We start from the raw sequence: 21,654 nt of genomic DNA, 5'->3' as shown, positions 1-21,654 counted from the left end.
CAAGTTATAAATAAAATTAATCGTCACCCCCAAGTTGGATGATGAAAGCATGCTCCTCACCTTGCCTGTGAATTAATGCTTTAGCTGTGGCTTTGTTGCCAGAAACACTGGGTGGGTGGTCAAGACCAAAAGATTACCAGGGTGGGTGGAACTGGATCAGTAATAAGAGGGGCATGGATGTCTGAAGTACATGGGCAGGCTTAGAAAGCTCTTCTGTAGAGACAAAAAAAGAAGGTTATGCTAGGCAAGAGGAAGAGGAGATGAGGCAGCCAATTATCCACCATTTCACAGAGATCTCCCTTGCTATTGAATCAATTCATAGCTGCTGTTAGAGAAGCAAGAAAGAAGACAAATGGTGATATAGGGAAAACACTTGCACAGATGCTGTGTATAACTCCTGGAGACAAAGGACTGAAGATAAATACTCTTTTCTGACAATGCCTGTCACATACAGGTTCAGTCTTCAGGCTGCATTCCTGTGCACACTTACCTGAGAGGAAATATCATTGCACAAGTCTGACTGATTTCTAATTAGGCTATAAATTTAGTTTGAAAACTGATTGACAGAACTGTAGCAACCAAAGATCCCTGTTGCTGAATGGTGGAATCCAGCAACAGGGAACTGGCAGGGAGTCAATCCAGAAGTACTGCAGCTAATGTTCTGTGAAGAGAAGGCAAATCCTGAGTCTGTCTTTGTATGTACAGCTAAAGACATGGCACTATGGACTGGTGATAGATAACAAAGAGGCCTAGGGTATGGGGAAAGAATAAATGGGGGGGATCCAATCTGAATAAACCCCACCCACCCCTATTGCTACCAGTATAGTTGCACCAAAAGGCTGAGTGTGGTCCAGATTCCAGCTGGTGAGAGAACAGATGAGCTTCCACTCCTTATGCAATGTATTCACCATGTAACTGTCTAAAGAAAAAACTAAAGAAAAATTAAAGACGTAGCTGGACATTGTGGGTATAGCTTAACGTTGAGATAGTGGTTTTTAAACATGTCATACTTTATATTATAAAGAAGACTGAAGCTAAAAATGAATGTCTGTGTGGTTCATAAAAATCATATGAACCAGGGATCAGCTGACATTAGTGGGAACACAGAGCTGTCATTGCAACTTAAAATGAACTGTTGGAGGGCAATTTTCAGAGGGGCAGCCAGTGTTAAACTGCTGCAGCAAAAACAACAGGGAGCCTTGTAGCACCTTAAAGACTAAGAAATCTAGTATAGCGTAAGCAGTTGTGGCCCAGACTCCACAAAAGCTTATGTCATCATAAATTTGTCGTTCTAAGGTGTCACAAGACACTTGATTTACCGTATTTTTCGCTCTATAACACGCACCTGACCATAACACGCACGTAGTTTTTAGAGGAGGAAATTCCGTAGGCATGCTACCCATAGGCATTCCCTCCATAACACGCACAGACATTTCCCCTTACTTTTTAGGAGGAAAAAAGTGAGTGTTATGGTGCAAAAAATACGGTATCTTGTTGGGTGACAAGATTTGTACATGAGAATCAAGTTGATGAAACTTTGACATTCAGAAGCTAATTTTTAAAGGTGAGTTCCTAGCACAGAACCACACACATTTGCCTCCTCAAGTATGGTACCTGTGTCTCTTAAGATGGATTTAGATACAGAGGGATGAGTCTAAAGCATCCATTAGTTCAGTGGAAGGAGATTCTGTTGGAGAAAGTCTCCGACTGGAGAAAAGGAACCTTTGGATCCACCTCAGGTTATGTTAAATTTATCTATGGGGTAAGGTGTGTGTGTGTGTGTGTGTGTGTGTGTGTGTGTGTGTGTGAGAGAGAGAGAGAGAGAGAGAGAGAGAGAGAGAGATGAATGAATGAGAGATTTCATTCAGGGTTGTGTGTTTTATCTGATAAGTAGGGCACTGATCGCAAAACTCTTTATCTAGGTCACTGTCAGGGATCATTTAGGAAACCAGTATCAGTATTTTAATGGTCCATTGATTGCTTTGACTAATTTTGCACTTTAATGCATGCAGAGATTGGCACAACAAGCTGCATGCCAGGATAAGAATAGTAGGTCAATGCAAGCTCTCATTAACCAACATGAAACAATCACAGTGAGAAATGGAATATTTCTGATTAGCACAGTGTCAAGTAAATCTGGCTTTCAGTTTTGGGAACCAAAGAAGAATCGCTACTTAAGAAGACAGTATTTTTCAGCATTTATCTCACAATGGCTTTTGACATGCTTATTTTTACTGGGAGGAAAAGTGCAGTAACTTCCGTGTCTGGGTGGAAGCTGTTAGTAAATGTTGACATTTTAATGATATCCACTGAATAGGATGTGGAATGTGTGCCTACCGTGAATAAATTTGCTTGTTGTCTGAGGCAACCATCAGGAAAAGAAGAAAGGTTGTAGGATTTTTGGCAGGTTCCTTGCATGTAGTATTTAAAATAAAATAACTTAGTTTGTGCAGCAGAATATTCAAATTTATGTGACCATGGTCTATATTTCATCTTTAACACCCTGCTTCATCCCTTCATTTCTCCAATCCATAGTTTTTTCAGAAGAAGGAGATGGGAGATCATATCATCTGGAAGCAGAATGTGCTGTCAGAATGATCATAATAGTGTAATGTTGAATTCCTCCCACAATGAACATACGTGGAGAGATATAATTCTGGCCATATAATATCTATACTGGCTTCCAGTTTCTTTCTGTGTTCCATCCAGGGAGCTGGTTCTAACCTTTAATACCCTAATGGTTGAGGACCAGTGTACTTGGAGGACTGTCTTCTCCTCTAGAGACCTGCCCAAGGATTAAGTTTTGCATCAGAGGCCCTTTTATGGGTGTTCCCACCAGGGGAAATCAGGCTGGTTGTCAATGCAGAGCAGGCCTTTTCAGTGGTGGTATCCCATTTGTGAAATGCTCTTCTGCAACAAGGAAGACAGACACCTCAGAAGACAAATTAAATTTGTTTACCTAGATTTTCAATGCTTCTTACTTTTACAACCTTATCTTTTTGCTGCTATCTTCACTTTTAAATGTTAATAATATTCTTTCAACTTTCTTTTGCTTCAGCTTTTAAGGTGTTTTTTAAAAAAAGTATCTTAATTATTTTTCTGCATTTTGCTATTTTTAATTATTTTGCACATCACTCTTGAATATTTTAATGCATTTTGTATATAAAATATAAAATTGTATATAAAGTTACATAAAGTATGTTTTGTATGCTAATAGCACAAACCAGGGGTATGTGTTAGCAGACCTCTCCCTTTTTTTAGTGTCATCTTCTCTGCTGAACTGGCAGATGTTGTTAAGGATGACTAATGAATGTGTCTAGATTCATTTTTGCTCGGATGATGGTAATTTTAACCTCTACTGGTTCAAACCTTTGCTTTATATAAAGCCAGAAGAAATGCTCTGAGCAGATTATCCACAACCTCCTCTTTCCTGGTACCTGTTTTATGATTTATCATTTTGCTGAAGTTGCGGGGCAGTTTTGGCCAGATAGAGGGAGCTATAGCTTATGGGTGTAAAATACTAGCCATTCATAAAAGCAAATTAGAAATTGGGAGTTATCTAAGCAGAATTTTGAAATAGTCTTCACAAGACATAGTCTTCACAGAAAAATGATTTGATTATTTATGATTATTTATTTCAAGACTGTCACAAAAACTCCTTCCCCCTCATTTGATATTTTGGTGCCAAGGGGCATACTACGGTTGAGTCAACATATAAGGCAGGTGTGTATTCAAAACATTCTTCAAGTAGGGAAGTATAGTCCATAATAAGTATGTTAGTCTTCAAGGAGCCACAATAGTCTCTCTTATTACAGTGGTACCTTGGGTTACAGACACTTCAGGTTACAGATGCTTCAGGTTACAGACTCCGCTAACCCAGAAATAGTACCTTGGGTTAAGAACTTTGCTCCGGCAAAGAACTTTGCTCTGGCGGCGCGGCAGCAGTGGGAGGCCCCATTAGCTAAAGTGGTACCTCAGGTTAAGAATGGACCTCCAGAACAAATTAAGTTCTTAACCCGAGGTACCACTGTATTATTTGGCAAAGAATCAGTGGGTAGGTTTTGTTTCATGCTTGGTGTTAGATACCTGGAGTCAGGAACGAATTTTCATGAATCATATTGACCAATTATCCTGGAAGATAGATGCTTTCTCCTCAAGAATGTAAGTTCAGCTGTACTACTGGAACTGTCAATTCTGTAGTCACCTCAGGACCAAAGAAGATGTGACTCTAAATGGGTTGTGCCCAACTAAGTTATTTTCAGAGTAGACCAGTTTAAATTAACTAACCTAGGTTAGCCAAGTTCATTTATTTTAATGGGTCTACTCAGAGCCATCCCAGCCATGAAGCAGGTGAGGTCACTGCTTCAGGTAGCAGAAGCCTCCCAGGTAGTACACTGTGGCTGCCCCACTTGCCCCGCTGCCATTGGCACCAATTTTGGGAAAGATCATACCTGAAATCTTGCAAAATATTGTGGAGCATGCAATATCTCAAGCGATTTGGGATGAGATCTCACCCCAAATTGGAATGACCTTTCCCAAGATCAGCAACAATGTTGTTGCCACTTCTCCTCTTGCAGCAGAGCAGGCAGGAGCTGGTAAGTAGTGGCAGCAGCAGTAGCAGCAGAGCAAAGCGGTACGCCCCATTTTGCCTCAAGCAGCGAAATGGGGCACACTGAGTAGAAATAATACTGGATATAACCCATTGCATCTTTGAATCCCATGCTTGGGATTCCTTGTGTTTTCTCAGTGGAGTTCTTCATTAAAAACCTATTCAGCATGATACAAAGCTATAATACAGGCATAGGCAAACTCGGTCCTCCAGATGTTTTGAGACTACAATTCCCATCATCCCTGACCACTGGTCCTGTTAGCTAGGGATGGTGGGAGTTGTAGTCCCAAAATATCTGGAGGGCTGAGTTTGCCTATGCCTGCTATTATATGATGCAAACAGGAACTCCAGGGGCAAACAAGAGCCTTGGAGAAAGCCAATCTGCAGTGGAAAAAACAGCACAAAGCAAAAGCGTAAACTCCATTCTGCCCTGTTGCTGCCCAATCCTTGCTCCCTTTCCCCTCCTTGTGTTGGTCCTGGCAGTGACACATGGCATTGACAAGATGGGAGAGAACTGCATCTGCCTATGATAATAGCAAGAAATAAACATTAAAAATCACAGTGACCTACAATACAATTACAACACAGCAAAAACAAAATTACCAGATCAAACAAATCACTCAAGAGTAGAATAAGATACTATAGCACAGAATAAAACAAATAATATGAAACAACTAAGGGAAATGTATCACAGAGCTAAACTAATACAAAATACTAAATCACAGCATAATAAAAATGTAAAAAGGCCTGCAAAAATAAAAAAGCTGAAAATACATTAAAGTAGGCACCAGGCAGGGACTCTATAGTTGAGAGGCCACTGCTGAAAAGGCCCTGTGTTTTGTAGCCACCCACCATTTGACAGTAGCCTGTGGAGAATTTTCTCAGCTGATGAAATCTCAGCATCAGTACTTCTATCTTGCCTTAGCTTATTGCCCACAATCCAGTCTTTTATCACAGCGAGGCACTGATCTAACACTTCTATGCCTCATTTGGATTCAGTGAGTGTTGCCCCCGTACTGCTGACACTGCACTCCAAATCCCCAGATGGGGGTCATACAAACCACTGAGTTTCTATGTATGGGGATAAGATAGAACCCTGTGAAACCCCAAAGCATACATTTGGATGTGTGCCCTCTGGTCAGGGGTAGTCTGTGCATTAGGCAATGTGTTTCCATTTGCTTCTGGCAGAGAATCCACCCCCTGTCCTCTCCCTCCCTGCTCCTACTGGTGAGCTGCTGCCAGCCCCACCAAGGCTTCTCCCACGCTGCCCCATTGCCCTCACCGCTGCCACTGCACCCTCACTGCTGCATTGTGGCAGCAGCATGGGCACAGCCAAAAGCGAAGGTACCGTTGCGGTGAAGGGGCTGGCAGCAGTGTAGGGACAGGGAGCGGGGTGAGGACCCAGATCTGTGGGAGTTGTCATCATGGGGGTAGGGTGACCTGGAGGTTAAATGTCTTGAGCCAGCCCTGCCTTTGGTAAACATAAGACCAGAGCACAATCTTGTGCTTCTGTGGTTATGTTATGCCCTTCCAAGGGGGAGCCACCTGGCACCATCTCTAGCCGCTTTTCACTGTAGAACCCAGTTTATGTCTGTGGGCTCTGGACACTATTAGTTGATTTTAACAACAGTGTTTGTTATATTTTGTTTTTCTAGCTTAAGGTTTCCCAAACTTGAGTCTCCAGTTGTTTTTTGACTACAACTCCCATTATTCCTAGCTAGCAGGACCAGTGGTTAGAGATGGTGGGAATTATAGTCCAAAAACAGCTGGAGACCCAAGTTTGGGAAACCCTGCCCTAGCTGTTTGAAAGTGTTGGGTAATTATTATATTTTTTTTATTGTCTATGTGTTTACCACTAGCAGATTTGGTTATTTTCTTTTAAATATAAAAGTGGTACATAAGGATTTTAGGGGGAATAAATACATAAAATGTGTAGTCTCGAAGTAATGAAGTCATTGGGCAGTTTTTGTAGCATGTTCATGTCTCTGGTAGTCCTGAGGAAATGGTATGGCCCCACATTTCCACGGCAAGTAACATCTGCCCCCACAAATTCCATGTTACCAGGCAAACACCAGGTTCCCAACCCCTTGTTTTCCTCACAACACTAATGATGGAGGACAGCAGCATTTGCAGGAGAGAAGTGATGAATGAGATGGAGGGCTTATCTCTTCTCCCACGCGATTTCTTCTCTAAGCTCTCCCTCCTCCTTCACAGAAGATGGTGGGGGAAAGTTAAGTGTTCCCCCACATTATCTGACAAGGACATGTTTAGGAGACACACACCTTTGCTTGTACATGCACAAGGACAGGTAACACTGCCCCTTGCTTAGCTCCTGACACCTTAAGCAGTCCTGCAGCACTTATTTTGGCAGACTGATAATTTAAAAGATAATTCTCTTCCTTTTACACTTCATTTCTTTCTTCTCATACTGAAGAAAAAGAATGTGAGCAAAGGTGTGGGAGGGAAATGTTTTATTCCTGTCAGACTTGGCAGAATCTCTTTATACAATCTAGTATTGCCATTGGATATGAGTTTGCCTTGGTACCTGTGCATTGCGATACATTGATTAGCATTACCAAATGATTTTTCTTTTAATTTTCTTTTAGATTTTCTGTGCTTTTTTTCTGTATTCCAAGTTTATGCATATTATTAGGCCTGGGTAAAACTGGCCAGGATTCCATATCACGAAAAGTCTCTTTGAGGGTTTATTTAAACTGCCTAGCTATTCTGCTAATTACTGCTGCTTCCAAAAGAAATAGATATCCTTCAGTGACGAGCCTTCACAAATAAGAGGCGAACATGGATGTCATTGCAGGATATTCTAACATGTATGACTAATGCTGCAAATGAAATATAAGCTGTCCATACAATATGACATTTTACTGAAGCACAAAACATTCTCTGTTTGCTAATTACAACTAGCAGGTTATTCGAATGCTGGTGTTTTTAATTAAGAGCTTATATACCAGACAATCTCTATGGATTAAAAATAAATGTTTTGGTCATTGGAAAGATGGGCACTGTCCTCTAGTGGAGAAAAGCTGCCACAACAGCAACCTGGATATGCCCAGCATTTTACTAATTAGAGAAATACAGCAGTGAGACCAAATGTTGTCATTGCTGATGCTATTGGCTATCTTCAAGCAAAACCCCTCTGATGCTCTAAGGTCCTCCTCACATTCTGTTCACTTTGAAACCAGGCTACATAACAAAAAAAAGTCCCATTTTAAATCACAGAGAAGCTTTTTGATTAAAGCCTATGCCTGAATCCAATTAGCTGGAATAGAAAGTGCATCTTTATCATTGGAGTCTACATAATCATGTTGTCTAGATTAGCCTGATCCCCCCCCCCCCCGTTTAAATAAATAAACTTGAGCAAGGAAAGAATATGTTTATCTTTGAAATGTGTTTGTTGGTACTGCAAGTTTGTTCAGGTAAAGTGTGATTATACTTTACAACATAAGGAAACCGGTTTTTATTATCCATCGCTTACCCACTTACATCTTCAATATTTTATATTGGCTTCAGCACTGCATGGTCATTTATATATTGCTGAACTTGTTTTAAGATGTTGTTGGGGCATGAATTAGGAAGCAGCCACTTATGGGCTCATGGAGAAAGTTGAGATTTCAGACCATGATGCAGCAAATTACGGGGTAGGAGGGAAGAGGCAGAAAATATATCTTTGTTGCAACTGTAAAGTTAAGCTCCTTACAAGGCTGTAAATGTTGAGGTGCAATGATATTGCATCTGCAAGAAGTGAAAGATGAGGTTGTTCACGGGAGTCATAATGTGCATAGTCATTGTCCAAATTGCATCATTTTTAGACCAGATGTTCAAAGTTTAGCTCAAAAATGCATTTGCAAAAGCAATAATTGCTTAAGGCTCTCTTTGAATTACATGCCATTTTAAAATCTGAAGGAACCTCAAAGATTGGCTAAAGCATGAAGAAGTGAATCTTGCTAGAGTTGTTCTTAGATCTGGGGGGCAGGAATAAACTGAAGTTTATCTCCAGACCATTGGTCTTCAAATGGTGGGTTTGGACCCACAGCTGGATCGTGGGTCATAACAGCAGCACTACCACCATGCAAATATATGGTTAAAGGGGGGGGAGTTCCAAAATGCATTTTTGTATTAAATGTGGGTCTTGGTTCTGAAGAATACTGATCCCATTCCCACCCACACCCCACAATATAGATGATCCTTGATGGTTGCTTCCTATAATCCAGGGTAGATGAGCCCAGGGCAGAGAGCTAGAAACACGAGTGTGAAACAATGGCTGAGGCTGCATTTTTTTATGGAATGCACACTTAACTGGCAGTAAGCTCAATCTGCACTTACTAATACACACATATGGGGAAATAATATGATGAAAGATTGGCACACATTACATCCCATTTTTTTAAATTAAAAACCCTCTGATGTCTGCAATGTTTTTGTATCTCATCAACAAGTGGCATGATGCATGTGTGTGTGAATTCCAGTGAAAGCAACAGATTCACTTTTGGGAGTGCATATAGCCTTGTTAAATAAGAAACTGCTCTTCCCAAAGCAAGAACCAGCACCCCCTATTCCTTGTGCTATTAGCTCAAAGTAACAAACAAGGACATCAGTAACAGCAGTAGTAGCTAGTCACAAAGATCCTGCTTGCATGACCCACCACTGACCTTCTCAATAGTTTATTGTCAAGCTCAGCCAGCCTGGAAAGTATAGATTATACAGCAGCCGCAGCCTCGGTATTAATTTATAGTGGAACACCTGGCATATTAATGGCCCTTGCTCAGCAGTAATCTGTACAATATTGCTGGGAGATGGTGCTTCTTTCCTAATTTATTTCCCAGGCGTAAATATTTCATCTTTAACAGAAACTTCGAATTCCACATTTAAAAATACACTTAAATATTTCATCCAGGAGGGGAAATCCCCATTAATTTAATGAGAAGAGAGTTCTTTTTCTGAGGTTTGTCTTTTTGACACTACCTCCCTCCCCCTTCCTTGTTGATTCAGGAGATCCTTTTAAAAGATCACCATGAACACATTAATATGCACCTGTAAATGGTTGACGGAATCCTCTGAGTATGAAGTTCATCTCAGCAGGTTGCTTCATTCTGGCTGGAAAAGCTCAGCAGGCTTTCATGGCTCAGTACTCCCATGAGCATGAGGTTGGTGATTAAGGGATACCTTGGCCTGCAGTCCAGCTAGCTCAGTCTGTACGCTGATTAGATATCAACAGGTGAGCGATGCTGGGTGGAAAGAACTCAAAGGAAAAGTTGTGAGGCTGGTGTGCATGGGACAACAGAAGGAGGCCTTCTTCCTTCCTTTTGAGGGATACTTGATTCCAAGGTGCACTCCATCAGCTAAAAGTAACACCCATGGTCATAGCAGCCATTGCACAGCAGCAAGTCAAGATTTGACATCAACTGATGAACCTGTAACAAAAGCACATTTATGATGCACATCTATCCCATTCATCACATTCACATTATATTTTTAGATGTTCACCTAAAATATCTAAAGTGAAGAAGTCATTGTAATATAACATCTAATGATGGGTGAGTGTTTTGCAGAGTGGAAATGGCTTCTTTTCCCAAAAGTCAGCATTCAGGGCAACCTATTTAACAAGTTTTTCAGCATTCCATACACCGGCACGTTATTGTTTTAGGTAGTCATGGTTATGCTGGTCTGAACTTTATGTGTGTGTGTGTACTTTGTATCATTTAGTTTACCTTTGGGACATTTTAGATCTAGCGCTTTTCTGATACCAGTAATCTTTTTCTGTTGTATATTGTGATGGTGCTGAAACTTAACACTTATGGATTTAGAAATACAAGTCCTTGGGAGCTCGTAGTGCTTGCCTCAAACAGTATTATCCCTTCAGTGATGTAGAATGAGAAATGGAAAATAAGGTCTCAGTGACTGCTCGTAATACTTTGATGATGGGGTGCAACAACATTTTGAGCGCCAAGGGCCACATTCCCCCACAGCACTGCTGCATAGCTGTCAACTTTTTTAAAGAGAAATTCCCTTATTCCAAATAGGATTCCCCGCAAGAAAAGGGAAAAGTTGACAGCTATGCACTGGTGGAGGAAAAGGATTGCAGGGGAAGCGCACCGCCCCTGGCAGCGCAATCCCAGTGGGATGCCATCGTGGCTGCTCCCCCACCCACGCTGGGCACCACACCCCCTCAGGCAGCATGCCATGCCACCAGGATGCGCGCCAGCCCTGTCCCCACCTGCTCTCCGCCCCCCGGTGCCGGAGCATGAAGCTCCACCAGTGCCCCAGAAGCAAGTGTTTTGGGGGCACATAACTGAAGCCAACCAAAGAGCATGTGCACTTCAAAAACCATAATGACACTTTATGTATCATGCTGTGTGGTTGGATTGTATGATACTAACAAGAGTGTTGGTGGTTGCGCAGAGGTATGGGAGAACAGAAAGAGGTAGGCCACGTTAATTTAATGCAGGCTGCAGGATTCTTATCTGTAGTATGATTAATCACTTTCTAGGGGAAAACATTAATTGTATGATCCTTGGGTTCTGTGTATTGTAGAGGCATAGTGTATGAATTCTGTGGCCATCCCATATTTGGAAAATCAATGCTTTGAAAGAAGACCATATACTTAATCTGTCTGTGGATATCTGTCTGTGGATAATCTTAGTTCAAGGACTAAGATTAGCCTCTATTCTTTTGTAACTAGTAGATCTATATTCCACACTAGATAATGTGTCTGTCAATACTTTGACAATATTTGAGTAAAAATTGCTTCTCAAAAGTTACGAATGCTAAGGTCATCTTTCAAGCTATGCTCTTTCAGGTTTGTATGGGGAAACATTACTTAGCTGCTGATAATAAAATAAATCATTTTCGCCAGTTTTGGAATAACATGTTTTCTTTATTAATTCTTTTCAACAGGCCATTCTGCTAATCTAACCTGCCGAGCGTTCTTTGGATACAGTGGAGAAGTCAGCCCTTTAATGTACTGGATGAAAGGCGAAAAGTTTATTGAAGATTTGGATGAAAGTCGGGTTTGGGAAAGTGATATTAGGTAAAGTGAGGAAATTGTATATATTTTGTGAAGACTAATCTGCAATTCTTTAGTGAATTAAGTGCTAGGTGAAGGGTGCTATAGACATTTATTTTTAAAATGCACTAAAGCATTGCAGGCCTGCCTTTCCACATGGTGCACTCTGGGACGGGCATAAAAGATGTGTTCTTTTACATGTACACAGTTATCTCTGAAAGCTCAAGTTCAACAATTTGCTTTTAAATGAAAAAATGCAGATTTTGAGGCTGTACAAAAGTATCTAGAAGAAGCTTCTATTAGCTCCAGTTAGGCTAAATAATAATATGTTAAGGTCTACCATATTTCAACACAAGCATCCAAAGCTCAGCTCTCATATAGAATATTACATAAAGAGCCGACATGTTGCATTTCTTATCTAAAGCTTTCCCAAAGATGTACACCTACAGACTCTGAGGCCTTAAAAAATAAAATCCGAGTGGTGGATTTTCACTGGTTTGTGGGTTTGGTGATTTTGAGTATGTTCGGAAGGACCCTGAACTGTTTGTATTCTTTTTCTTTGTTGAGCAGGGAGTATGAAATATTTTATTTGCTTTATTGCTTAAAATGGTAAAGGAAAACAAGGGATGGCAGGTTATCTTTACATGTTTTTTAAACCCAAAGTGCTTACATTCATCCTCTGTGGATATAGCTGGATTTATTTGCAATGAAAGAGGGGGCACATTTGGGGTTGTATGTGTGGCATGAGAGCAATGGAGAAATATCTAAAAATAAAATTTATTTTAACATAGCGGTACCTTAGTTTACCAAGATGGGAAGCAAAAGAGAGTAAGTGCCACTGAATTCAATATTTCCATAGAGACATGTGCAGGATTGCACTCCTGGTGTCAGATCAATCAGATAAATCCTTTTTTCAACACCTGCTTTATATACCATAATTTCAAGCAATCTTTCTAAAATATGATTTAAAGAGCATGTAAACCTTTTACGAATAATTTGTGCACAACCCCTTGATATCTTATCAGGGTATGCTTAAAGATGTCAAATTAATTGCAGCTCTTATTAGTATCTGCAGAACCAAATGTCCTCATTAACAGTGAAGAAGAAAAAGGCATTATATAATTTAATTAAGATTGCATCAAACCATAACCAAATTTGAAACCAGGCTGCTTTCATTTCTGAGAAACATCACATCAGGATCATCTTTCAATGCAATGTAGTGTAAACAACATTATATATGGAGGGAAAAACCAAACTGCTTTTTCTTTCACAGAGTTCTTAAGGAACATCTTGGGGAGCAGGAAGTTTCCATCTCATTAATTCTTGATTCAGTGGAAGAAGGAGACCTCGGAAATTACTCGTGCTATGTTGAAAATGGATATGGCCGCAGACTTGCTACCGTTATTCTACTTAAAAGGGGTGAATATTTTATTTTTTTATTCAAAAACAACAGAGATGGTTTACGCTGTAAGAAGTTGATGTTTTGTATAGCTATCTCCCAATTTTTATTCCTTGGCTCCTTATTCCTCTGTACACTGAGGGAGGGAAATGTTAGTCATTTTCCCTCTTCAGTTGGAAAAGGACATTTTAAAGAAAGAAAAAGAAAGCCATCATTAAAAATGGCTATCTGTTGAAGGAATGCAGTTAAATACACTTTTTAATAATGTTTATATAGAAAACACTTTTAACAACCGGTGAGTATGGGAACTAATAAAAATTTACTAGAACTAGCCTGGCAGGAAGCTATTGACACTAGAAGTTTAATCATTTTCTGTAAGAAATAAGTCTAAATAATTCAAAAAGTAATAGGTCTGAAATATATCATGGGGAACAAAAAAAAAAGTTGGGAAACTTGCTCCTGATGAATTCCAACTCATAGAGGGTTTTCTGTTTGTTTGGTGGTTGTCTTAAATGCTGTATTTAAAACTTGCTGCGTTTATGGTGGGGGGGGCAGGGTTAAGGCTCTTCCATTCATGACCTACTAAAATCGTGGTATGGGGGCTGGGCACTCACATAGGACAATCGCCATCTAACACCACAACTTTTGGAGCAGCAGTTATTGGATCTATGACCATATTTTTAAAAAACAGACTGGGCCATTAATTTAATGCAGTCGTGCTTCTACCCAGATACGTTTCCCAGTCTGTACTAGCTAATAGTTGGAAGCATCTGTGTGGAATGAGCTTTCTGTGCCTTTTTGGTCATTGTTCAATGTCCAGTGGCGGTGGAGTTCATAGAGCTCCCCTTCTCATCCACCATTCAGAAATGTTAGTCTTTTAGTGTGTTATGCATTTCTGCAAAATTGCTGTCCTAGGGCACCAAGAGTCCACAGAGCCAATTTCACCCAGTCAGGCACAATTTTCCAGCATTCACAATGTAGCCAATGAAAGCATGAATATAGGCCAATTGCTGGAGGTTTCTGTGTCCACGTCACTCTAAATTTAAGGTCAGAAATTTAAACAACTAACCTGGCCCTAGATTTAATATTTGCATGGTGCTGTTCTAAAAACAAGCTTGCGTTATTCACAACAATAACAGCTACTTCACATTGCAGCCAAAATAATAAAATACAATAGGTGTGTCAAATTCATAAAGAAGATATCACAAAAATTCAATATTACTTGACAGCATTTCAATTATTTATTCTTTATTAAATTTGTGTACTGCCCTATACCCATTGATCTCGGAGCAGTTCACAACAATGACATTGCAATAGCAACAATGGCTACCTAGCAAAGTATCAGTTAAGATTACTATTGCGCATGGACTTTGAGGACATGATTTATCAGTAGTGCTGAGAAATTTTGCAAATAACAAAAAGTTAGAAATAGGAGAAGGGGTTTGGCAAGGAGAAATAGCAGAGGATTTGAATTGTTTGAGAAGTTACTTGATTGCATCTGTAAGATTTGAGACGTACCTGATGCATGCATTCAACTTACTTTGCATTTTGACAACTTTTTCAATAAAATGAGAAATTAGCCGTGACAGATAAAACCAAAATCAAGCAGTGTCTCAGAGTTCCTAGCTGGAAAAACTCTGCATAGTTAGCAGGCTCCTCTTTTTCACCATGGCAACCTTTTAAGTAATATTTCCTTAGACCTACATCTTGGCTATTCAAAAAAAAAAAAAGTATTACAAATTAATGTGGGGTTATCTGGTTCTGCAGCAGGCCAAATAAGTTACAGTTCTCATTTTACCAATTTAGTAATTGTTATTATTTGTTGACATTACAACATTGTAAAGGTATATCTCATATGGACAATTCTATTCATTTACTATTCAGGAAAGGAATAGTGAAAGAGTGCAATATTTCCATTTTAGCAATAGGACTTTCCGTTCTCTCCCCCCTTGCCCAGCACAGCCTGTGCATTCCCTAAATCTGCTCCAGAGGATCAGGGCAACCCCTAGAACAGATTGGAAGAGTGCAGGAGATGAGAAAAGAAGGGTGTTTCATTGCACAAGCAGAAATCCTTGTGTGATGGAACTTTCATGTGACGTTATTTGGATGCAACCCAGCACCTCCATTTCTAATTTATGTATATTTGCAATTTTAAATTTCTAGCCGAGCTTTCAGCCAAAATCATGCCATTAACCTAACTCACAAATATGATAACAAAACATTAATATAATATGCAAACAATTTTTTTAAACAACAGTTTTAATCATAACATGCAGCACAGAGATAAAATGGTGAAGGCTTAAAATCACAAAATGTTGAACGATCAAAAGCCCTATGAAAGAAAAAGAGTTTTTTAATCAGCTTTCTGCATGCTAAAGGTGCCTTAGCTAGACAAAACTCCTAAGGGGTAGAGTTCCAAGTAGAGGACACCACTCCTGGAAAAGGCCTGCTTCTGCTGCCCAGCATTTTGACCTCTGATAGCAGCAAGATCCACAACAAGGCCATCTTCACAGCATGAATGAATGGTTTATGCATAGCACAACTTGTGGCTGTCTGCCAGTGTTCAAAAATGAAACCTAGCAGATGGAGGTGATACAACAACTCAGAATGGAAAAGATCTGCTCAGAAGTTGGAACTTCTTTGAGATCAGGGAGTGTTGTCTGAGAGTTGCTGGCCACAACCTGTTCTTGATGAATGTATATTTTTAGTTGCCTCACAACTGAACATGAGCCTTCCAAAACAGGGAAGTCAGCACAGTAGATTTGAAAGCCACACTACAACAGAAGTTGTATCTACGGAAGGGATTTTCCTCAGTGCGGCTAAAGTGTGGCTGTGAATGTGCTTTTGCATTATCAGAAAGTGATTCCAACAGGAAGCCACAGACGCCTCCTCTTCCTCCGCCATTGCTCCGAAAGCCTGCGGGGGAAGAGCAGTGGGCGTGTGCACATACGCACAGGTGCGTGTGTTCCCGCGCACAGGTTATCCAGCCCACTGGCGGAAAAGTTTACCAACCCCTGGGCTAGACACCCAAGCAAGGGAAATCGCTAATCCCTACTATTTATTGCAAGGGCATAGGCATACTGCTTTATCTTCTATGTATTTCTCTCTCTCTTTTCAACTGTCTAAGCAAGTGGACATCTTACAGCAATTAATCCTGTATAGTAGACATACACTGAATGAAGAACTAATTTCCTTATGTTTGTCCTGAACCGAGTGCCAGCCAGGTTCACTGGAGAGCTTTGCTCCCTTTTCCCAACCAAGTCCACCCAACTTCTCATCCAGCCAGCCGCACACAGGCCAATAAGCACAGTCCCCTTCTTTCTTTCACCTGCTTCCTATTTTTTAACCAGCTGCTGATCCATAATAAGGCCAGCTGTTGTATACAACAATTTCTAGGTTCACTTAGAAGCCTTTTTTAAAAAGGCCTTTGGAAGGACTTTGTGAAAATCCAAATTGCCATTATCCATCAGACTATCTGTGTGTAAATATTTGTTGACACTTGCAAAGAAATCTAAAAGGTTAGCAAGGTAAGATGTCCATTTGAAGAAGTCACAATAATCCTTCTACAAACACACTTGTTTTATGTGTCTGTCAATTCTAGGGGTTTTTCAGTCTCTTTCCTAGTGTTAAGGGTTGCTGAGTTAAAGCAGTGTTGCACATACCAAAGGCTGCAAATATTTTGTGAAATGATTGGACAGGGGAAATGTTGATTCCATTCACTAATTTCATTGTTGTGAACAATTCTTTGTCGTTACAACCTGCACAAATTGTACTGGAGCATTGCACATCAAACACCAGCAGGTACTGAAACTAATAACAAGCTCTCTATAAATGTATTTATGGACGGGGTTGTGCTGTCCTGCAGCTTTATACTTTCATGAGATTTAAATGCAAGCCGGTAGGAAGGCTCATAGTGTTTAAATATAAAAGCTCTTAATAATGCAATCTAACATAATAATAAATGGAGAAGGGACATACTCATTCAGTGGCACACTGCTGAAATATGAGGCTTTCACTCATCATGGAGCCAACCTCCTGCAGTCTTATTTAATTACACTGCAACATTATTACAAAGTAGCCTCTAATTGTCTAATTACGTCTTCCATTTTTTAAAAAACTTGGGTTTTTTATGCATATAAAACTTCCAAGCTGACAAAGATGTAGGGGGCCTTTCACAAAGTTGTTTAGCATCTTATTTTGTTGTTTTGTACAAGGTTTATCTCATGGCTGTTTGTTACTACTCATTAATGCCTTCCTCAACTTGGATTACTCACCCTTAACTTTTTGCATGCCCTGTGCCTCTCCTTTCAATATATGGTGTTAAACACTTCATGGCAATTCCCAACCTTTGACTTCCTTCTTCAACTGAAACTAGCAATGTGGTGCATGCACAAAATTCAAATGTTCTCCCTCAATTCATGTTCTTAACCTGCTTTTTCCATCCAGATCCTTGATAAAAGCTTCTTCTAACACTATCCTGATATTTTACCATGATTATGATGCCAGCTGAACAAATATGCTGCTGTTTTCTGTTTCTTTGTAGCAAATGACAGTTTCTTGGCATCCATCGTCTCCTTCCACCATTTTGTTCTTCCCATCATCAAAGTTGCTCAAGAACAGGACCACTTTTTTATAATAAGGTTTCAGTCTTTAAGTATAGGTCAAAACAAGTTATATGCTCCTAGGCCTCTTTCTAGACACCTGGAAGTTCAGCCTCTGCCCTTATTTCTGGAGTAATTATGCTTATCTATCTATCTATCTATCTAGGGACACGGGTGGCGCTGTGGGTTAAACCACAGAGCCTAGGACTTGCCGATCAGAAGGTTGGCGGTTCGAATCCCCGTGACAGGGTGAGCTCCCGTTGCTCGGTCCCTGCTCCTAGCTGTTGGCCTAGCAGTTCGAAAGCACGTCAAAGTGCAAGTAGATAAATAGGTACCGCTCCGGTGGGAAGGTAAACAGTGTTTCTGTGCTCTGTTCTGGTTTCCCAGAAGCGGCTTAGTCATGCTGGCCACATGACCTGGAAGCTGTATGCCAGCTCCCTCGGCCAATAAAGCGAGATGAGCGCCGCAACCCCAGAGTCGGCCACGACTTGACCAGGGGTCCCTTTACCTTTTATCTATCTATCTAGGCATACTTATCTATTTATATAGATATAATTTGAGGAAAACACCACAGTCATCTGTTAAATAGTATACTTATTGGCAATGGAATAAGTCACACTATACTGAGTGGACCTTCTGAATTTATGTCCATAGGATCCAACAGTAGGCTCCCATGTATCTTCTACTTTTCATAGTACACTGGTTCATTTTAAAATAAAATGCTCTTATAAGAACATCTTAGCTAATACATTAAGCAACCCTCTCATGCTACTAATGAAGTTGTAATATTTTGCAGAGGGCTATCCAGTACCTGAAAGCCGTTTCTTTGTCTAAATCTCTCTATTAAAAAAAAAACCTGTCGCTTTGGTAAAAATCCAGATATGAGGTTGAAGACCAATAGCAAATATATAATGGATGTTCTAAAGCTCACTCTGCCATTTGTAAAACTAGAAACAAACAACTTAGCATCAATTAGTCTTAATGGTCCCATGTGTCCAAACTTTAATGGATCACCAAATTTTTTGTCCCTGTGGATCTGTTTCAGTTTATTATTTTTGGGGTGAAATTTCCTCCTCAGCTTTGGTCCCAACAGTGATTCAGATACAGATGAAGATTCTTACTCCAGAATCTATCAAAACCTCTTAGAGGTTTTGTAATCAAACAGACTATACATTTTGTTAAATAAAATAAAATGGCTTATTCTTATCTTCGAGCTAAGCTTAGAAAATATGACAAAGTTATTAAGTGATGCTATATTCAGTTTGTGTCACATAAAAGAACTTTCTTTCTTTCTTTCTTTGCTGCTTTTGCTTGCAAAAGATAACTTGGTTTCTCCTCTACCAACCACTCAGCTGGTCTCTCTCTCTCTCTCTCTCTCTCTCTCTCTCTGTGTGTGTGTGTGTGTGTGTAAGTGAGACAGACAGACAGATGAGGCTTAGCACCCTTGTGCAAGAGAACTCTCTTGAAGGAACTCTCTGGTGCATTCAGAGGAAGCAGGATTTCTTTCCCTGCCAAGCAGCAAATCCTGCTAAGCAATGGACGCTTGCTTTCTTCCTTCTTTTTGCCTCTTCCTTGCACTTTATGAATCCTTTCTCTGTTGCCATTTGCTTGTCTATCTTTATTTCACAATTCTTTTTATCACAAACTGCTTCCCTGTTGCCTTTTCTGCTCTGCTGACACCTTCCACCTTCTCACACATTTCAAGTTCTTTTTTCCTCACACCTTTTCCCACTTTCTTTTACCTGCTATTATTGCCTTCCCTATAGACATTCACAGCCATTCCATCACGTGTAACTGATCTGATCAGAAACAGCTAAAATTCCTTGTCTTCACGCACTAAAATCTACTTCTGCAAGGATCAGGGAAATGGAAGCAGGGACACTTGAGGCATTAGGAACTAACATTTCAGCATTCTAGGATAGTTCTATTCCTGAAGAAGTCTAGAAAACCATAAAAATAGTCTTCAAAGTGACTAGAATGCTCCTGCTCTATTTACAACTCCCTCAAGAGAGGTGTAGCTACTGTATAGGATCTGGAACATGTAAGAAATATGTACCTTATTGGGAAGAGACTTATACCTTTCACCTGTCACATTATTGCAGCCTTTCCGGAAATTGTTAGAATGGATTTTTCATCAGAATAACACATCCTAGTTCAGGCACCATGTGTAGTGTCCCTTTGGCCTGGGTAGCTTTAGCAAGTGTCCAGCATGGCAGTGACAGCTTTGTAGCAATCCACCTGAAGGTCCTGACACACTGGTTGAAAATTTGTGAGCTATAAAGATCAGGGATAGATGGCTTAATCTTCTGTAATGTTTTCCTAAGTTAGCACTTGTAGGAATTTGCTTCACTCATTCACTCCATTCCTAAGAAAGTGTCCTTAATTCTGTTGTTGCATGACAACACAAACTTATACATGTCTACTCAAAAGTCTGTGTTCAAAAGTCGCTTGTGTATAGGATTGTGCTGTAACTTGCTTTCAAGAGCATAAAAGAATACACCAATATCTCAGGAAGAAAATTTGTCCTTACTATGGTAGAAAAAGAATGATCGCTCATTTACTGTGTGATTGGACAATAGTAAGAGTAATAATTTATTTAAATGTTCTTCACAATAGACTTTCCTAGGCTTGTTAAACTCCTGTTTTATTTTTCAGCTTAATTTACTAGGCTGTAATGCTTCCTTAGATTCCAGATAAGATATTTTCCCCATCATTTTTTTTAAAAAAGGCAATGATTAAGGGCAATAACAACCATCGGGACCATGAAGATAGCTTTGCCCATACTTACTAAGCCTTGGTTCATACATGAAGCCCAGGCACTACTGAAGTATCATGGTGGATGACATGTGCACGTGTATTCCTGTCTCCATTTTGAGAAGTGACCTCCCACTTCTTTGAGGGAAGGGGGGAAATCACATGAAACTACTAAATCTATGAACCAAGGCTATAGTGGGATTCAACTAATGGTTTCCTTTAGCCCTGCACAGGGACTTCCCTTTGCACAATGATGCCCTCCCTCTTTCATGCACAAACACTGCACCACCCAAAACTGGCTTGTGGGGCCAGGACAGCCCACAGTGGGAAATTACTCTGTCATGCCAAAATGTTTGACCTGATAGAATGATCACCTTAGCTTGATGTTCAATTCCTCCCTATGTTTTTTCAGTTTATACTTCAGACCAATAACTGGGGGATTCACATTATTCAGCATACTAGTTTTATAAGAACAGTAATTTTTACCTGCAAAAAATACTGTGGTCTTGATGCCCTGTTCAGATGTTTGAATTCATATGGTGATGATGGACCCTCCTTCTTCAGCTCTTCTCTGTGAACGTGTGAGTGGTGGTTGGCAAGCTTGCTGGGGATAAAGCTAGCAGGTGCCAGCCCTGTGAACTTGCAGTTCAACCAGTGGGTAGGCCTTAATGCTTTTGCTACTGATAAAATCGCTGGCAAAACTATAACTAGAATGAAAATACCAGACTGTTTTGCAAGTGCAGAGCTACAGCCAGCTTAAACTGCTGATCTCATGAGCTTCTTCAGTCATTAGGAATCAATTATGCCTTATATTTCACAAAGTGATTGTGAGGAATAGGACTTGAGTGGACAAAAAGCAGCAACTGTTTTATAGTAGCAGCTGTTTTATAGCAGCAACTGCAGATCTAAGAAATTCCAGATCTAGAGCACAATTCTGCAAAATGTCTGATTTTTCTAAAGGTGCTACAAACACATGATGTAGTGGTAACATACTTTATGTGTCAACACCTATTAATTGTTCCTAATGTTATGGGGACGCGGGTGGCGCTGTGGGCTAAAGCCTCAGCGCCTAGGGCTTGCCGATCGAAAGGTCGGCAGTTCGAATCCCCGCGGCGGGGTGCGCTCCCGCTGCTCGGTCCCAGCGCCTGCCAACCTAGCAGTTCGAAAGCACCCCCGGGGGCAAGTAGATAAATAGGTACCGCTTACCAGCGGGAAGGTAAACGGCGTTCCGTGTGCGGCTCTGGCTCGCCAGAGCAGCGTTGTCACGCTG

General features: G+C 40.4%; 1 protein-coding gene across 5 annotated transcripts in view; it reads left to right on the top strand.

Moving 5' to 3' along the window:
- The window catches only part of IL1RAPL1 (interleukin 1 receptor accessory protein like 1), a 653,479-nt gene that overhangs the window by 605,004 nt on the left and 26,821 nt on the right, over nt 1–21,654 (top strand). For all 5 annotated transcript variants that reach the window (XM_082219956.1, XM_082219953.1, XM_082219952.1 and 2 more), the window contains 2 exons: nt 11,522–11,654; nt 12,904–13,049. In XM_082219956.1, the coding sequence (XP_082076082.1) occupies nt 11,522–11,654; nt 12,904–13,049 (279 nt within the window). The remainder of the gene's footprint in view (nt 1–11,521; nt 11,655–12,903; nt 13,050–21,654) is intronic.

The sequence above is a fragment of the Podarcis vaucheri genome, assembly GCF_965113315.1.
Source record: "Podarcis vaucheri genome assembly, chromosome: 4".
In the NCBI taxonomy this organism is placed as follows: Eukaryota; Metazoa; Chordata; class Lepidosauria; order Squamata; family Lacertidae; genus Podarcis; species Podarcis vaucheri.
Note: the sequence above shows the minus strand (reverse complement) of the source record. Positions and strands in the feature narration are given on the sequence as shown.